At 37.8% G+C, this 19410-nt stretch overlaps 1 protein-coding gene across 1 annotated transcript in view; it reads left to right on the top strand.

Annotated features, from left to right (window-relative positions):
- SYT10 (synaptotagmin 10) overlaps positions 1-19410 on the top strand; it is a 70884-nt gene that overhangs the window by 26437 nt on the left and 25037 nt on the right. Inside the window, 1 exon segment of the mRNA XM_006086739.3 lies at positions 8931-9498. Coding sequence (XP_006086801.1) covers positions 8931-9498 — 568 coding nt within the window.

Consider the following 19410-nt stretch of genomic DNA (forward strand, 5'->3'; position numbering starts at 1 on the left):
TGGGTGCACCATTCCAAAGATTAGGTATATGCTGTGTGGTGGGGTTGTGAAATGCTAATTAGAGGTGGTTTTAAACAGACTGGAAAGAGATAAATTAGACAGTGAACATACCATCCTTAACTCTTTCAAGGAGTTTGCTGCAAATGTGTTAGAGAAAGAGCAGTACAGAGAAAGTGAGGGCAATAGAAGGTTCCTTTAAGATAGGAGAAATCAGAGTATGCTGTTATGTTTATGGTAATCTATCCTAATAAAAGCCTAGGTGGTCCTTGTGCAACACCCTCATGTCATCACAAGATGGCCAACACAAGATGGTCACCACAAGATGGCCACCACAAGATGGCCAGCAGGGGAGGGCAGTTGTGGGCCATCAGGCCTGCAGGGGAGGGCAGTTGTGGGGGACCAGTCCAGCAGAGAGGGCAGTTAGGGGTGACCAGGCTGGCAGGGGAGCAGTTAGGGGGTGATCAGGCTAGCAGGCAGAAGTGGTTAGGGGCAATCAGGCAGGCAGGTAAGCGGTTAGGAGCCAGCAGTCCCGGATTGTGAGAAGGATGTTCGACTGTTGGTTTAGGCCCAATCCTACAGGCCCGATCCCCCAAGGGGTCCCAGATTGGAGAGGATTCAGGCCAGGCTGCCGGGACCCCCCCCCCTCCGTGCACAAAGTTTGTGCACTGGGCCTCTAGTAATCTAATAAAGAGGGAGAATTATGCAGGAATTAGAGAGGAGCATTCTTGAAGGTAACATGAGAGAAAAATGGGAATTAGTCTACAAGTGGAATGATTGCCTTTAGATAGGAGCATGGGTGGTTAATTTAATATCAACTGGAAGGCAAATATATGGGTACAGATTCAGATAAGAGGGTTGATGAGGTATTGTGAGTCTGGAAGGTTTCTGCTCTTTGCCTCAGTTTTCTTAGTGAAGTGCAAAGTCTGGTCATTAATGGAGACAGGGACTGAGGAAGAAGTTGATGAATGTGTGAAGAAAGGTGGAAAAGTGTGAAATAGTCTTCTTGAGATCTAGGAGATTTAAGAGAGAGAATGGGTTGCTGTGCAGCATTAGGGTCAACATGAGAAATGTGATCTTGAATTTAAAGTGAAACCGTCAGAGTTGTTTTATGTTTTACTCCAGTCAAATTCACTTGCACATGTGCAGGTGTAGCAATGATGGAAATTGAATTTAACTGGTTCTGTGGTTTTGCTCTAGAACTAAGAAAGTAGAGAGCAATAAGGGAATTGGGGATGTATGCATAGATTGGCTTTAATAAATAATCGTGGGGTTGAAACTGGGTAAAGAGGGGAAATTATATTAAGGCATTAGTGATTATGAAATGGTAATAAGATCTGTGGATTGGAGTTTCTGTTGAGTTGGGAAAGTTATCCAAGTTGGAGTAGAAGAGATGAGATGTTGATCAGAGAGAAGCATGCATCAAGTAATATTGACTATATCTAGCTACTTTCAAGTGTTCAGATAAAATGGGGAAAGTTTTTCCTTCACCATCTGTAAAAGCACTTGGGTGGTGCTTTCCTAGCTTTGAAGGGTAAGAATGGGATCAGAAATAATCAAATGGCCTACACTTGGATTGGTTGAATATTTGTGTGACACTAAATAGCCACTTATCTCTGTCATTCCAAAAGAAAGAAGAGAAGAAAAAGCAAGCAAGAAGATCTGTGTTGTCATGGTAATAGTTTAACATTGTAATAATTAAAGCTTCTCTTAGCTGACTAGCTCAACTGTGACTTAGAATATGCACTATTTACCCTATAATTAGGGCACTGGCTTCCTAGAACAAAAGTGTTACTACCCTGATTCCTGTTAGAAAGGGGCTCTTTACAGCTGTACAGTTATATTCTGAGGCATAAGAAAGAAATTACTGATTTTTAGGGAGACGATGGAAGATTAAAATTTCATTATATTGAAAAGTATAAGTGAGTGTGAAGTTATGGAACCAATCTATAAAAAATGAATTATTTTTAGTTTTTTTTCTCACAAAAATAAAAATTGGTGCATAAGTGAAAGTGATTTTTGATAGAAATATTAGATAATTTAATAAAATATTCAAAATCTCTTAGGAACATTGAGTATTTAAACTGGGTTATACCACGCCCTTTTAAAATTGACAATAATATGTACTACCTGTATTCCTTTTTACATTCTTATTTTATAAATGCTCTCTGGTGGTTCCTTGACAATAATTTAGCCCAGGGGTCCTCAAACTTTTTAAACAGGGGGCCAGTTCACTGTCCCTCAGACCGTTGGAGGGCCGGACTATAGTTTAAAAAAAAACTATGAACAAATTCCAATGCACACTGCACATATCTTATTTTGAAGTAAAAAAACAAAACGGGAACAAATACAATATTTGTATTTGCATGTGGCCCGCGGGCCGTAGTTTGAGGACCCCTGATTTAGCCCCTGATTCTGATCCAATATATCTCAAGGTCAAAATATATTTAATAGTATCATTAATGCATTTAAATGGGATCAATCTGTGTATCAGATTATTTCAAGCTTAAGCCAATGAAGATAGATATAGGTATAGGTATAGATAGATGATATAGATTTAGATAGATATAGATATAGATATAAGTATAGATATAGATATAGATAGATATATATCTTACCATTTGCAACAGCATGGATGGAACTGGAGAGCATTATGCTAAGTGAAATAAGCCAGTCAATGAAAGAAAAATACCACATGATCTCACTCATTTATGGATAATAAAGACCATTATAAACTGATGAACAAAAATAGATACAGAGGCAGAGCAGCATTGAACAGACTGTCAAACTATAGTGGGAAGGCCAGGGAGGGTTGGGGGGGGGTATGAGATCAATCGAAGGACTTGTATGCATGCATATAAGCATAACCAATGGACACAAGACACTGGGGGGTAGGGGAGGCTAGGGGAATGTCAAGGGGGGAAAAAAGGAGACATATGTAATACTCTTTGTAATACTCTAAGCAATAAAACAAAACAAAAAAAATCCTTTGCAAATAAAATAAATAAATAAATAAATATAGATATAGATAGATATATATAGATAGATTTAGATAGATATAGAAAAAGATACATGCAGAGACTAAAATATTGAGTCTTAAACTCAGTATGGTTTTAATTAGGAACTAATTCCCTCATTGTATCTAATAAAGAGGGAATATGCTAATTGACCTTCACACCGTCTCAAAGATGGTGGCGCCCACAGCCAATAAGGAAGGAATATGCTAATTGACTGCCTCACCCTCAAAGATGGCGGCACCCACAGCCAATAAGGAGGGAATATGCTAATTGACTGCCATGCCCTCAAAGATGGCGGCACCCACAGCCAATAAGGAGGAAATATGCTAATTGACTGTCCCACCCTCAAAGATGGCGGCGCCCACAGCCAATAAGGAGGGCATATGCTAATTGACTGCCGCACCCTCAAAGATGGCAGCACCCACAGCCAATAAGGAAGGAATATGCTAATTGACTGCCATGCCCTCAAAGATGGTGGCGCCCAGTCTCCTCAGCCCCACCAGGGTGGCAGGTGTGCCTGCCTCTGGAGTCCCCCAGTCCCCTCAGCCCCCCAGCCATCTAGGGCTAGCCTGAGGCGCAGGCAAGCTTCAGATGTCAGCTGTTCAGCTGCCTGGGGCTGCCCGAGGCTCAGGTAACCAGGGCCGGCCAAGGCTTGCGCTGCCAACAGTGGCAGCAGCAGAGGTGTGATGGGGCATCACAGTCCCCTGATTGCCAGGTTGCCTCCCGCCCCTGAGGGCTCCTGGACTGTGAGAGGGGGCATGCACTGGGCTTCTAGTATGAGATAGAATAGTCTTACTATATTTCTTTACATAGAAATAATTTTTTTATTATCATATTTTAATTAGTTTTCAATGTATAATACAGCATAAATTACCTTAGAAATTTCTTTTTTGGTACTTAGTCTTTTCAAAACATGTTTCATATAATATAAAAACTGTAGAATTAATAATAATTTTGTACATGTCTGATCATAACTTATGAATTAAACATATTTGCTTCCTTTCAATTTGTGGTAACTAGCCAAAAATGTTTAAAACAGCTCTAAAAAAAATCACAAATTATTTGAACCAAGTAAACTTTGTACTTCAGTGGATTAAATAATGTCATATTTCATGTGTAAGTAGAAAAATTTAATAAAATATATACTATAAATCTTGTTAATTATTTTATCCTAGTGGCCCAGTGCATGAATTCATGCACATGGAAAGGAAACTAATTAGAAGAAATATTTTAATATCACTATTCGCCCTTTCTCTATAATAGAAATGTCAACCAAATTCACGATTGACAATGACAGATAGAAACACACATGTGAGATTGGCGCCAGCAAGAGCTTTATATGTATCGTGCATGCATGAGTCAACTTAGCCTTTTATATAGAGAGGATAAACTTGCTTAATTAGACCTGCTTTTTGATTTAGCTAAACTTTTTCCAGCCCAGTGAAGCATCCCAACTTCTCTTTCAGGTAATTGTCAGCAACACAGCAGTAAATATTAACACAAAGCAGATTATTATTGTAGATTATGCAGAGAGAAGAAAGGGTAAAGTATTTAACTGCAGCAGTGTTTGACTATATTTTGCACAGTGAGGAAACCTGAAGTCATCTTTCAAGGTCCACCATTTATTAATTCTTTTAAGTCAGGTCAAGTTTCTAAACTTTCTAAATCTCTGTTTTCTGGCTAATGAAAAGAGAATAGGATTCCACTGAGTCTCCTATCTACCTACTCCAGGACTTCTGTGAGGATCAAATGAGATGAGGCACAGGAAAACGCTTCACAGACATTTGGTTAAAGTGTAAAATGTTTGCACCTGGCTATAAAGCAAGTCGTGTTCCTGGGCTGAAGAAATTGCAAGGAGGCTAGTCGCTATGAAGAGGAAGCTGGGTGTTGCTATGTGACATCATTACCTGGCTCCCACAGCTACCATTTCCAGGCTGGGCTGGGCTGTGGGCCGCATTTTGTGCCATGGGATCTCGGCAGCATTGGCTGCGATTTGGTGGGGTGTCACTCCGGGGTGGTGGTGGGGCCTGTGTCCCACTTGGGGGAAGCCAAGTGTTGCTTTGTGGGCACCAGGTCCATGGTACCATTTCACTGTAAATGGCCAGTGCACATCATGGCATGCCAAAACCGGTTTGGCTCAGTGGATAGAGCGTCAGCTGCGGACTGAGAGGTCCCGGGTTCGATTCTGGTCAAGGGCATGTACCTGAGTTGCAGGCATATTCCCGGTGGGGGATGTGCAGGAGGCGGCTGGTCGATGTTTCTCTCTCATCGATGTTTCTGACTCTCTGTCTCTCTCCCTTCCTCTCTGTGGAAAATCAATAAAATGTATTTTTTTAAAAAAACGGCCAGTGCACATCATGGCAGCTCCTGTGTTGCGCGTCTTCCCCCTGGTGGTCAGTGCACATCATAGCGACTGGTCAGATGGACACTGAGCATATTAGCCTTTTATATATATAGATGGTTACTTAAAATAATTCAGTCAAATGGGCCACCACTATATCAGCACAGGGTTAAAGGGCATAGCTACTAGACTCAGACTTCCTCAAACAAATTGGTCAAATTTCAATTTTAGCACCTGCCTAGCTATGTGACTTTAAATAAGTTACTTATTACTTGTGCCTCAGTGGCCTAATTTGTAAAATGGGGAACATATGCTAAGCACCTTATAGGGTTACATGAGGACCAAGTGAGTTGATGAAGAATTTACAGCTGTACCCTCCACATAGTAAGCACTCAATGCTATATTAACCTTTACTAGCAAAATCTGAAGAGGAATATCACACTTTAATTTTTCATTGTGAAAATTTTATAGCATAGTAGAGGCCCAGTGCATGAAATTCGTGCACAGGAGAATGGGAGTGAGGGTCCCCACAGCCCAGCCTGCACCCTCTCCAATCCGGGACCGCTCAGGGGATGTTCGACTGCTGGTTTAGGCCCGATCACCTGCCTGCCTGCCTGATTGCCCCTCATTTACCCCCCACCCACCCACTGGCCTGGTCACCCCCCACTGTCCCCTTCTGCCAGCCTGGTTTCCCCCAACTGCCCCCCGCCACCAGCCTGATCACTCCTAAACTGACACCCTCTGACAGCCTGGTCGCCCACAACTGCCCCCCTGCCAGCCTGGTCGCCCCATGCAGCCTGCTATTCAGTTGTTTGGTCATCCTTCACTAACCCCCCTGCCGCCCTGGTTGCCCCATGCAGCCTGCTGTTCAGTCGTTTTGGTCATCCCTCACTAACCCCCCCTACTGGCCTGTCACCCTTCTGGTTGTTTTGGTCATGATGGCCCATGGCTTTTTATATATTAGGGTACTTTTCATTTTTTCCTGTTTTAATAATCTTTTATTTCATCCATATTTTCATTGAGTATTATTTCTTCAAAATACTGGAATATAATTTTTTTCCTTAAGCCTTCTCTCTTCAATAGAAGTCTCTAAGACATCACACTGAAGACCTCTATCTTGGGCATGAGGAGAAGATCATGCAGAATGCTGCAGTGTGTTTTCACCTGTGTTCTCTTCCTTCACTTTACCAGCCTCAACCATTACCTTAATTTGCAGCCTATGTGCTGAACTAGAGTTCCTTTTTTGTTTGTTTGTTTGTTTCTTTTCTTTCTTCTTTTATTTTTTTCATCATTTTCTCCCCTATTACCTTCTTCCAATTAAATCTCCCTTTACCTCCCCACCCCCAGCAATTACAACACTCCAGCTTTTTGAGAAGCCCATATAAATAATACAGTAAAAGGCAAAAAGTCCCTGATACTTGTACAGCACATTTTGGGTTGTATTCTTCATTTGTGTAAAAGGAGACTATTGAGAGGTTGAATTTGTTTCAATACAACTTAAGCATTTTTTATGGTGTTCAATTAATTGTTTAGTATTTCAGTCCAGTTAGATAATTAAGCTAATTAAATGTAAGAGAGTGAACTTGGAACACCTCAGATTATAATTCTTATTTTTTAAAATTCCATTTTATTAATATATTAAATATTTAGACCCATAAAACTATCAAAGAACCACAGAATGACAGAGGATCATAGAAATTAAATATTAGAAAACACTTAGAGGTCTAGCATCTCACCTGAGACAGAAATGTTTTTGTTCAACATCTAACTTTGTTTCTAAATTTCCTGTTTAGGGAAGTTTATTACTTCTCCATTTTAGACAGCTCTAAATATGTTTAACTGTTCCTTTATATAAGCCAAAGTCTGGCTACCTCTAACTCCCATAAATCCTATGAATTAATGTCATGACAATACTTCAGATATTAGAAGACGGCCAGCATTAATCCCATTTTTGTTCTCTACTCCTGCTTCTTAATCTTCTTTCTGGATTTAACAGTGTCAGATCCTTTAACTACTTCTCAAATGGTATCATGGTTAGGTATCTTACTTCTGGATACTTACTAACTTTTTATTATTCTTAAATGAGTCCTTATGTGTGCATCAATGGATCATGTATTAATTAAACAGTGTCATCAGTATTTGTGCTATACTAGTAAAATATGTAGACCTGATGTAATTAGACAACAGGTAAGTAAAGGATTTTGAAGTAAGGGCTAGATAGGTTTTAAATGTAAGAGAGAGCTGAAAGGAAAGTCAGCTGAAAGCTACTCTAGAAAATGAAGTATAAGGTGATGAGGATCTGGATTGAGTAGCGATAAAAATGGAACAGAATGGGCACTTACATGTGGTGTTTCAATGCAAACATTATCAGGATTTAGAAAATTCAGTAAATCCCATGGATAAAGGTGATTCAAAGCATACTGCAGGTTTCCTAACATGAGTGACTGATAAAAAATGTTAACGCTATTGTCAGAGACTAGAAGAGAGACCTAGTTTGAGAGCAAATCGGAGAAAATAATGAGTTTGTTTGAAATTGAGACAAAATTAGGACATCCATTTAGAAACCTCTCTTGGAGATAATAGAGAATGGAACTGGAAATGTGTGTATCTGAGTATATCTAGATAACCATCAGATTCAAGATAATAATTGTAGTCCAAGAACTGATGATTAGTCTAATGGACAGATGAGGAAAGAAAAGAACAAAAGACCTGGGACCAAGTTTTGAGGAGAGACATAGTTGACATGGCTCATGCCAGAAATCAGGGAGGAAGTATAAGAGTAGCAGATCTTAATGTCAGTCACATTTACAGAACACTAGTATGGTTATGGAGCTAATGTTCTGGAAATATTGACTCGGTGAAACTATAAGAAAATCAGTTTGAATTTTTAAAACTTGATTATGTTATTATGTCCCAAATTCTAAAAGTCTACCTTTTTTTAATCCTTAGAATTTCTGAAGCCCACTTCCTGTTGAAAAAAGGACTCATTTGGGCTGTCACAACTATATATGCTTTTTAAAAGTAAATAGTCATTAAGTTATCTTAAGTATTAGAAATAATTAATACTCTATAAGAAAATGTGGACTTATATTTTTTATTTTAATGCTTCAGTCACTGAAACATGGAATCCATGAGACATAAATATCCAGATGAAAAGAAACCAGCCATCTGTATGATTTTTCTACACAATGTTTACATTTAGATATGCCCAGACAATTGATGATTCATAGTATTTTGTGAAATATTGAACCTGGTTGGTAATTGGTTTCTTTACAACTAAAATTACAAAATTGCAAAGGTCATAAATATTTGCATTTGTGTGTTTTCAGTATTTCTATAATTTTAGGAGACATTTCCTTTGAATATTGCATTTCTGGTTTTTTTAAAGTATCTCTGTGTGTGTGTGTGTGTGTGTGTGTGTGTGTGTGCGCGCGCGTGTGTGTCTATCTATCTTTTATTGGTATAAATATAATGCTTTCATTATCATGGGGGTGGGGGAAAGTTTATATGCCACTATTAAATATTGTCACCAATAGTCTACCTAAATGATCTTGTGTGTATGTTTGTGTGTGCAGCCACAGTTCTTTCAAGAGACACCTACCACGGCAAATGCATGTGTCCAGTGTCGATTTTAGTATAGGCACAGAACCTGTTTTACAAAGAGGAGAAACAACAACCAGCATTGGGAGGATAAAACCAGAGCTCTACAAACAGAAATCAGTCGACTCTGAGGGCAACAGGAAAGAAGATGTCAAAACCTGTGGGAAACTTAACTTTACCCTCCAGTATGATTATGAAAATGAACTTCTGGTTGTTAAACTCATCAAAGCTTTAGATCTCCCTGCTAAAGACTTCACAGGAACGTCTGACCCGTATGTGAAGATGTATCTTCTCCCAGATAGAAAAAAGAAATTCCAGACCCGTGTGCACAGAAAGACTTTAAATCCTCAGTTTGATGAAACTTTTCAATTTCCAGTAGCATATGATCAAATAAGCAACCGAAAACTGCATTTCAGTGTTTATGACTTTGACAGATTTTCTAGACATGACATGATTGGAGAAGTGATTCTTGATAATTTGTTTGACGTCTCTGATCTCTCCAGGGAAGCCACGGTATGGAGAGATATCCATTGGGCTACCGCAGTAAGTAATAGTTCTAATATATTGCTTTTTATTTGACCTGCAGTGGTATATAAAATAAAGTATTACCCAGCTTATTGATGTAAGTTTACAAAGTCATGGAATTTATGTGCAAATAACCTGCAAAGGTAGGACTTGATTACATGCAAGTAATAACTCAGGTATCTAACAGTATATAGCTAACATTAGTAATTGGATAAATTTTAAAAAAAAGTTCTTACAAGTTACTAAAAATAATAGTTCTTCTAAGAATCCCCAAACACCAATCAGAAAGAATATATGCACCCCTCTGTTTATAGCAGGTCTATTTACAATAGCTAAGATCTGGAAACAGCCCAAGTGCCCTTTGAGGAATGGATAAAAAAGCTGTAGTGCATTTATGCCATGGAATACTATGTAGCAGTAAAAAAGAGGATTTCACCCTTTGAGACAGAATGGAGGTACCTGGAGAGTATTATGCTAAGTAAAATAAGTCAATCAGAGAAAAACAAATATCACATGATTTCACTTATATGTGGTATCTAATGAACAAAATAAGCTGACTAAAAAAATAGATCCAGAGACATAGAAGCATGGAACAGACTGATGAATTTCAGAGGAAAGAGGGGAGGTAGGGGGTGGGAAGAGAGTAACCAAAGAATTTATATGCATATATGCATAACCCATGGACAGACAATAGTTCAATGAAGACCTGAGGGGATACAGGATGGAGGGGGTCAATGGGTTTTTAAAAGTGGACATCTATAATACTTTCAATAATAATGATACATTTTAAAAATAAATATAAATAAAATACTTATTTGTCACCTATTCCCAGCACTTAATTACCTCATAGTTAATATTGACTTATTTAAGATGATTGTGTTCCTCAGATCAAGCCTAAAATGTATTTTGATAATATTTTGAAAAGTCTTTGGTTTGGTCTAAAACAGCCCTTTCCTTCAGAAACTTTTTTGGAATAGACACACTTACAATATTTGAAATGCTGAATGGTCAACAAGTGATTTTTTACATTAGAAGTTTTAATTACAAAATGCTTTTACTGATTGTAAATAACTTTAATATGAAAAATTTGGGAAAATGCACAGAGTTAAAGTACTCTATAATGCTATCAATTATATATAATATCATGACATACTGCTTTTAAATTTTTTTCCATGCATTTTTAAAATTACTAAGATCAAACTAAATTTTAAAATATTTCCACTTATTTTCTTTCATGCTATATTTGTTTTGGTGCATGATGTTTACATTTATGATCCATTTACCTAACTGTTCTTTTATTGTTGGACATTTGAGTTAGGCATAAATTTTGTTATACTAAAAATTATTGTGTTTTTTATATAACTGTTTTTTGTTGTTTTTTATTAATCCTCACCCAAGGATATTTGTCTATTGATTTTTAGAGAGAGTGAAAGGGAGGGGGAGAAACAGAGAAAGAGAAATATTGATTGGTTGCCTTCCCGTATGCGCCCCAACCAGGGCTGAGAACCTAGCCTGCAACCAAGATATATGCCCTTGATCAGAATTGAACCCAGGACCCTTCAGTCCACAGGCTGATGCTTTATCCACTGAGCTCAACTGGCTAGGGCTATAAATTTTTTTGTTTGTTTTTATTTGAAATTATTTGTCCAGGATAAAATTATAGAAATGGAATTAGAGAGCTGATCCCATAGATTAGATTGCTGAATTATTTTTATTTGTTGGTTTTTAAAGGGAGGAATTTAATTTTTTACTACCAAGTTGTCTTTATGTATTTACCATCTTTTGTCTAAGTATCGCCATAATTTATAAGCTTAAAATATAGAATTTATGAATATAGACAAGGCATTATTTTTTTAAAATATATTTTATTGATATTTTCCAGAGAGGAAGGGAGTGGGATAGAGAGGTAGAAACATCAATGAGAGAGAAACATTGATCAGCTGCCTCTTGCACACCTACTGGGGATGTGCTCGCAACCAAGGTACATGCCCTTGACCGGAATCGAAACTGGGACCTTTCAGTCCGCCGGTCGACGCTCTATCCCCTGAGTCAAACCGGTTAGGGCGAGGCATTATTTTTTTTAAAAAATAAGAGCATTATACTTAAATTCAAAGTAGTTCCTTTTGTGTTTTTCTGCCTATCAATATTTTACTAATTACAATCAGTATTTGGGATCATATTTTCACTATAAATTATATGATAAGTTAATTTTAAAATTTATACTGCCAGTTTATTGCATTAGATAATAATAACATTTCCAGTTGTGTTTTTATTTTATGGTCTCCATTGTGATCTGTATATTAAGTAACAAAGAAGAAATTTGAACCTGGAACATATTTCAAAGATATTAGGACTCTTGATTTCATATTGTTTTACCTTATTATTTATATTTCTACTAGGGTAAAAATGGTGAGCAGTTATTTTTACTGTTGTAAAAAACATGACACCTTCTAGAATTCTATAAAAACAGGTAACAATTAATTGTTACATTATTTCTCTTGATTCCCCAATCTTATATTATTTCCTCTTTAATTCATTCAACAAATATTTTGAGTGTTTGGCATGGTCTAAGTACTAGGGATACCAAAAATTATTTAAAGCATGTTTTGTTCATATATTTAAAATCAGGGGTAAGTAACCCCCAAATGAAGTCTAAAAATTAGTATAACCTTTTAAGAAATTGATAGTGGATTTTTTTTTTACATTTGTAAGTTTTTGTGTTTTAAACTGGTCCTTTAAAAAGTAGGGATTCTTTGTGGAAACTTCAATTTGGACATGTTTGTTTTTGGTAAATATTAATAACACCTTCAGTTTTATTTTCAACTCTTCCATATGCCTGATTTATTAATTTTCTATTTCTTCTGTAAAATTCACTACAGGTTTAGTGTCTTAAAACAACACATTTATCATCTTTCAGTTCTGTAGGTTATAAATCTGACATGGTCTAGTTAGATAAAAATCAGGTCTGTATTCTTTTCGGGAGTCACTAGGGAAGATCCATTTCCTTTTTTCCTGCTTCTAGGAGCCACAGTAATTCCTTTGTTTAGATTGGACCTGCTTGGGTAATCTAGCATAATATCCCCATCCCAAGGTTTATAATCATTTTTAAATAATATGTTTTATTGATTTCTAGAGAGAGAGGAAAGGAGAGGGTATATGTAGAGAGAAACATTGATGAGAGAGGCACATCATCAATCGGCTACCTCTTACACACCCGCTACTGGGTATCGAGCTTGCATCCAGGGCATGTGCCCTGACCTAGAATCGAACCAGTAACCTCCTGGTTCTTGGGTCCATGCTCAACGGCTAAGCCACACAGGCCAGGATCAAGGTTTATAATCTTAATGATATCTGCAACATTCCTTTTGCCATGTAGGTAACATATTCACAGATTCTGGGAATCAGGATGTGGCTATCTTTGGGGTGTCTTTATTCTGCATACCACGTGTAAGGACAGTTTTATTTCAATATTCTAGAAAGAAAAGTAAATAGGCAGATAATGAAATGTATTATTATATTATTCTAGTCAAATGACATTTCCCTTTAACTGGAACATTGAGCAACACACAGTTCCAAATACAGCTTATGAGTTTTTTATTGAGAAGATAATAATGAAACCTAAATGTCTTGGCTATGGGACCAAAATCCACAATATACAGGAGTATCATTTTTATGGCTAGCATAGTATTTAATTAAAACCTCTTTTAACTTTTGAAAAATCATGAAACAATTTTATATATTCAGATTATAAAATGAGAAAAAATGATATAGGTTGATATTTGCTTAAGAAACTTTCACCTCTAACCTTTCTTTAACTTTAAATAAATTTATACATAAATTATAGACATTTATACAAAGAAGGAAAAAGGAAAGAAAGAAATATAATAACATGCCCTCACTCACCCAAATCCTGTGGAATCCTAGGTAATCCAGCTATGTAAACATAGATATAAAAGAATTTACATACCAAATAAAACATATATTTGAATTAATATATTTGCTATTTATGTATTAGGAGACACTGATGGCAGTATAAATAACTACCTACTTGAACACAGATCTTGAAAAAAAAACATTCGTATACTTCTTTATTTGAAACTAGGGGCCCAGTGCACGAATTCGTGCACCTTAAAAGGAACTGTGGGCTGTGAGGCTGCAGTAGGCACAGGGGTGGGTCTTGGTCCATCCTCTGTGACCCTGCCTGGTCCCTTCCCCTGTTCCCTGTATGCCTGCAGCCCCACTCCCGCCGCCACTGCTCCCACTCACTGACAGCACAGAGCGATTGGGGCTGGCACTGTCGGTGGCTGCGAAGAGTGGCTGCTGCCCCAATTGCCCCTCAGGAGCAGGGGGAGGTGGAGAAGTCCTCAGGGGCAATCAGGACCAGTAGCCGCCGTTCACACCCGCTGATGGGAGCCAAGTGAGCGGGGCTGACGCCAGGCACCAGCAGCAGGTGCGAGTGATGGGTCTGGCACCAGCTGCAGGTGCGAGCGGGCCCAGCGCCAGCAGCAGGTGCAAGTGCTGGGCAGGACTGCAGCATGCAGGAGCAAAGTATTTTCAGTAACCCCCAGAGGCTCTCCCCAATGACAGCGACTGGCTCCCCACCTTGGTCTGGTTCCCCTGCTCACCTGCTCCACCATCCCACCACAGCCAACACCTGCCATGTTCCACACACGCCCCCTGGTGGTCAGCGCACATCATAGCGACCGATTGGTTGTTCCGCCATTTGGTCTATTTGCATATTAGCCTTTTATTTTATTTTATTTCATTTTATTTTTAATATATTGATTTTTTACAGAGAGGAAGGGAGAGGGATAGAGAGTTAGAAACATCGATGAGAGAGAAACATCGATCAGCTGCCTCCTGCACACCCCCTACTGGGGATGTGCACGCAACCTACGTACATGCCCTTGAACGGAATCGAACCTGGGACCTTTCAGTCCACAGGCCGACACTCTATCCACTGAGTCTATTTGCATATTAGCCTTTTATTATATAGGATAATCATGTATGAGTTTTTAAAGAGTGTCTTTATGTAACTACAAATCTCAAACTTAATCAAAATTTAGTAGAAAAAAACATTTGTCATCAATTTGTAAAGAAATAGTTGATATATCTTTAATTTCTAATGAATCTCATGAGTATCAAGTCCTGCTTTACTAGCATATTAATATCAGTACTATGGACCTCTTTTTCTCCTTCTCTTATAATTGTTGAAAATAGAACTTTGTGGAAATAAGAGTAGCTGCTTTTTATCAAATTGTTGCTTTTAATTATTGTATGTGTCTCACACCACCAAATTTTCATCATGGAATCTGTCATATATTTCCATATATCCAAAGGCGTGCCCAAAGTCTTATTCAAAAAATCTTTCTAGGCCAGTTTATTAAATGAATTTATTTTTTTCTATAGCATTTGATTTAAATAACTTCAGTTTGATTACATAAATATTTACTGAGAATCTTCTATGTACAAAGTTAAGTTTATACTTTGTACAAAGTGGAAATAAAAACTAATAAAATACAAATTACGGCCAATAAATTTAATCAAATGGAAGAACCAGTATACCAAAAAATAGAGTATATGTCAACATATAAATAATACTATCTAATCATTTCCTGATAATATCCACAAACGTAGTGTTGTCTACCCACACACACACACACACACACACACACACACTTTTTGGCACAGATTGTATCTCAGATGAAAATAGTATTTAAGATCGCCTTTGGATGATGATAGAATTCTGAAAAAAGGAGATAGATGTTCCCTGAAGAGAAAACAGCAGAGGTAAAGAAAATAAATTGAGACTAGAATGTTTTCAGGGTGAAAAACAGTAGACTTGTGAATGGGAATATGGGATGAAGGTACTAAAGAGAATCCAAAGTAGAATGTGATATTTTAACTACAGTCAATAGGACCTTCAATACCATAGGGGTTCACATTTATTTTGTTTTTATTAGAGGAGTGAAACTACTGGAAATATTATCTTGTGTGGCATCTTGGTGTGTTTAGTGGATAGGAGTGGAGGATTATGAAATAGAGGACATCAGGAAGGAGTTTAACAGCAGTGTAAATTAGATTAAATAAAGTCTGATTGAGGCTGGGAACAATGGAAATGAAAAGAAGGTAATATATGATAATGAAACATTCTACATTCTAGAAGTATATGTTTTATGTCTGCCACTTGCCTCTGATTTCTGGAAGAAGCAATTATCTTAGGCATCTCTTGCACCCTGCATGGCATATATTAGCACTTAGTGGTTAATTTTAAAACAAATTTTCATAGAAGGTCAAGTGTAAGAATGTATGTAAGTACAAATCTACCACTGGAAAACAAACAAACAATGTAGTGATGTACCCGTCTGATTACAAATTAATAAACGTATGCTTAGTTATATTTGTTAACATTAACTACTTTCTATAGACAGGTTATTTTTTTATTAGTCAGTCTATGGCACGAATTTATTTGTAAAATAAACCAAGAATATTTTTATTTTTATTTGTCAAAAATTCTATCAAATTGAAACAAGAGTCACACATTTTATATTCATAATTTCCTTGCTAATAAATTATTTCTATACAAGGAGGATTTATATTTTTAACAGAAATTATCGGGCATTTTTAAATTTCAAGTAGAATGACAAAGGAAATAATAAAGGTGTGTCTTAATATTATGTCCAAAAAATAATTTTTACTTTAGGATTATCTTACTATATAGAACAAATATTGCAAGCCAATCACTTCTTGCACAACAGAACTATCTCCAACGTAGGAAAAAAAATCACTTGAAGAATGGTGTGTATGTGTACCTATGTCTGTAATGTGACAGAGAAAAATTTATTTACATTCAATTATATATACAAAAAAAATCTATGTAAAAACACACAAGAATTTAATAATATTAATTACTTATTGGGAAAATGGTAAAAATGGAATGAATATAGAAAAGGAATGCTTTTGCCAACATATTTCTTTATATACATTTTATTTTAAAACTGTGAGTATATTATTAAAATATTTTTTTCAGAAAGTCAATCATTATAAAGACTAATGTATTTTTAATATTTAAACGTAGTTTTCTCATGCACTCAAGAAGCCATTGAAAGTAAAGGAAAAGCTTTTTTTAACCCTACTAATTTTATTTTGCCTATTTATTTATTCGCTCATCCATCCAATGAACATTTTTCAGCACCAACCGTGTTTTAGACACTCAGGAATTCTCACAAGAAAGGAAGGTGTATATGTATAACCACATTCACCTTGTTTGCAGCTATAAATGCTTGAATGTGTTACCTTCTAAGGATCTGTCAAATACTGTTTGAAAGAGTAGGCCTTGACATGACAAATACAAGAAACTTGTGTCCATTGTACCAACCATTCAGAGTACTAAATGCACTAGCTGAGCTTTGGTTTAAAGTAATGTGTTTTATTTCACACTAGAGGCCTGGTGCATGGATTCATGCACCAGTAGGTTCCCTCGGCCTGGCCTGTGGGGATCAGACTGAAACCGGCTCTCCAGCATCCCCCGAGGGGTCCCAGATTGCAAGAAGGCTGTTCTCGGGTGACGCACCCCGGAATCCGGTTCCCTCCTCTCTTCTCCCAATATTATGTCACTTTCTCTCTGTATCTGTCTCGCTTCTTTCATCTCACTTTACCCTAAGTTTGGTGGTAACTGATGACTTGTGGGCATTTAGTTACAAAATGCAATTATTTAGCAAACAGGGTTTACTTAGCATGGAATCTAGTTGGCCTAGGGCAGGATCCTTGCTCAATGTCAGGCTCCCGCCCAGGCCCTTCTACCCAGGCCGAGTCCTGTGGCGGGAACCTCCTTCTTCCCACCTGAGCTGCTCCTTCGCTTCCTTCCCTGGAGGTTGCCTGCTGGTGCTACTGTCTGCCCGGTAGGAGGGAAGCCATGGCCAGTTTCCTAGCCGATAATGGTAGTGGGAAAATTCACTACCTCCACTGGAAATCAATATTAAGTGGATGGGCCGGCGCGGTCACCAGACATTGGGGCCACAGCCAGTAGGTCCTGCACATCTCATCATTTAGCTAATCGAGTTGAAAAGTTTCTGTAAGGACCAGATCCATGACCTCTGCAATAGGCTAGAGGCCCAGGGGGATCCAGACCTGAAGTGGGGCGCCAATGGGCTAGAGGCCTGGTGCACAGATTTGTGCATCAGTGGGGTCCCTAGGCCTGGCCTGCAGGGATTGGGCCAAAATCAGCTCTCTGACATCCCCCGAGGGGTCCTGGATTGTGAGAGGGCGGTTCTTGAGTGACACACCCCAGAGTTGGGCTCCTTCCTCTCTGGTTCTGGGTGCATTTCCCAAGAACCACAGCTGCCAAGTCACTGCAGCTCAGTAGCTCCTGCGATGAGGGTCTGCCCCCTGGTGATCAGTGTGCATCATAGCTACTGATTGGCCAGTCAGCCAGTCGGCTGGTTGCTTAGGCTTTTATATATATAGATTACTAACATTTCTTTAAATGTCTAAAAAATTAATTTTTCTTATTTCTGTGAATATTTTTCCCCCAACCATCCTGGACCAACCTCAAGATTAAGATAATACTGTATATTTTTGCGTTTAGCTATCAGTGAACTCTCTTATAAAGTTTGTTAACTATGGAATAACATTTTAAAGGGGGAGGCAAAATCCTAACCTCATTCTAAGGAAAACAGTGTGGTGGAAAGCAGGGCTGTAAGGAATCGATCTTTTTGGTCAGGAGCTGTTTTGCAAGATCTCCCGGGTGCAGCCGGCAGTATCGTAGCCACAGGTCTGCGGATTGTCCACATCTGCTCCTCTGTGGGCATTCCTAATGTCCTATTTCATCTCTGCTGTAAACCTGACCCTGGAATGTCACAGATATAACATCTGCTAAAGGGCTGCTGCCAATTATTAATGCAAATGATGCAAATAAACTCCAGGACCTTATCTGTCAGGACTTTTAGCCATTTTGCAGGCATTAATAGGAAGCATCTATGTTGCAATACACAATTGAGTTTAAAATAATAGAGTCTACCATAGACTATCACAAAATTATGGGAGTTTTAAAGCCTGATTCTTCTTGATGTTAATACTTGCTAATACTTGCTCAACCCAGGCCAACTGTTAAAAGAAACTTTGTTTAATTTATGTACACACCTGTGTACATTTAGAGTGTCCATTCAGTCTGTTTTGACTATATTTTTCATTTCAAGTGAAAAATTAAAGATAAATTGGCTTTAAAATAGCCTACAACGATTATATTAGCCTTTCTACTATCAGTTTAAGCAGTAGATTTCTGTAATATTGATTACAGTGTTCTATTTCACCAAACAAAAAATCAGAATTAAGCATATGTAAAACTTAAATTTGTGCCCTAACCGGTTTGGCTCAGTGGATAGAGCGTTGGCCTGCAGACTCAAGGGTCCCAGGTTCGATTCCGGTCAAGGGCATGTACCTTGTTGCGGGCACATACCCAGTAGGGAGTGTGCAGGAGGCAGCTGATCGATGTTTCTCTCTCATCGATGTTTCTAATTCTCTATCCTTTTCCCTTCCTCTCTGTAAAAAATCAATAAAATATATTAAAAACAAAACAAAACAAAACTTAAATTTGTGCCACCAAATTTAGACTTAATTCAACACTGATGCCATACTTTTTAAATAAATACAGAATTGTTAGGTAAGCACAGTGTGATATTTTGATTCAGTGAAAGAATGTCATTCATAACTTGGTAGTGAAAGGTAACCATATTTTAATCATGATATTTGTGGTTGATTATAAAGCAAGATGATTTTTTTCCAAATTCTTTGTATCTACATAATTTACAATCTAAATTTCATTGTTCTACCTCTAAAGATTACAATTGCCATCTAGCCCCTCCCTCCACACACTTCTCTCTCTCTCTTTCTCACTCTCTCTCTCATTGAAGCAGTGTAGCTTATATGGCT

Source organism: Myotis lucifugus, unplaced genomic scaffold (genome assembly GCF_000147115.1).
Source record: "Myotis lucifugus unplaced genomic scaffold, Myoluc2.0 scaffold_30, whole genome shotgun sequence".
Classification (NCBI taxonomy): Eukaryota; Metazoa; Chordata; class Mammalia; order Chiroptera; family Vespertilionidae; genus Myotis; species Myotis lucifugus.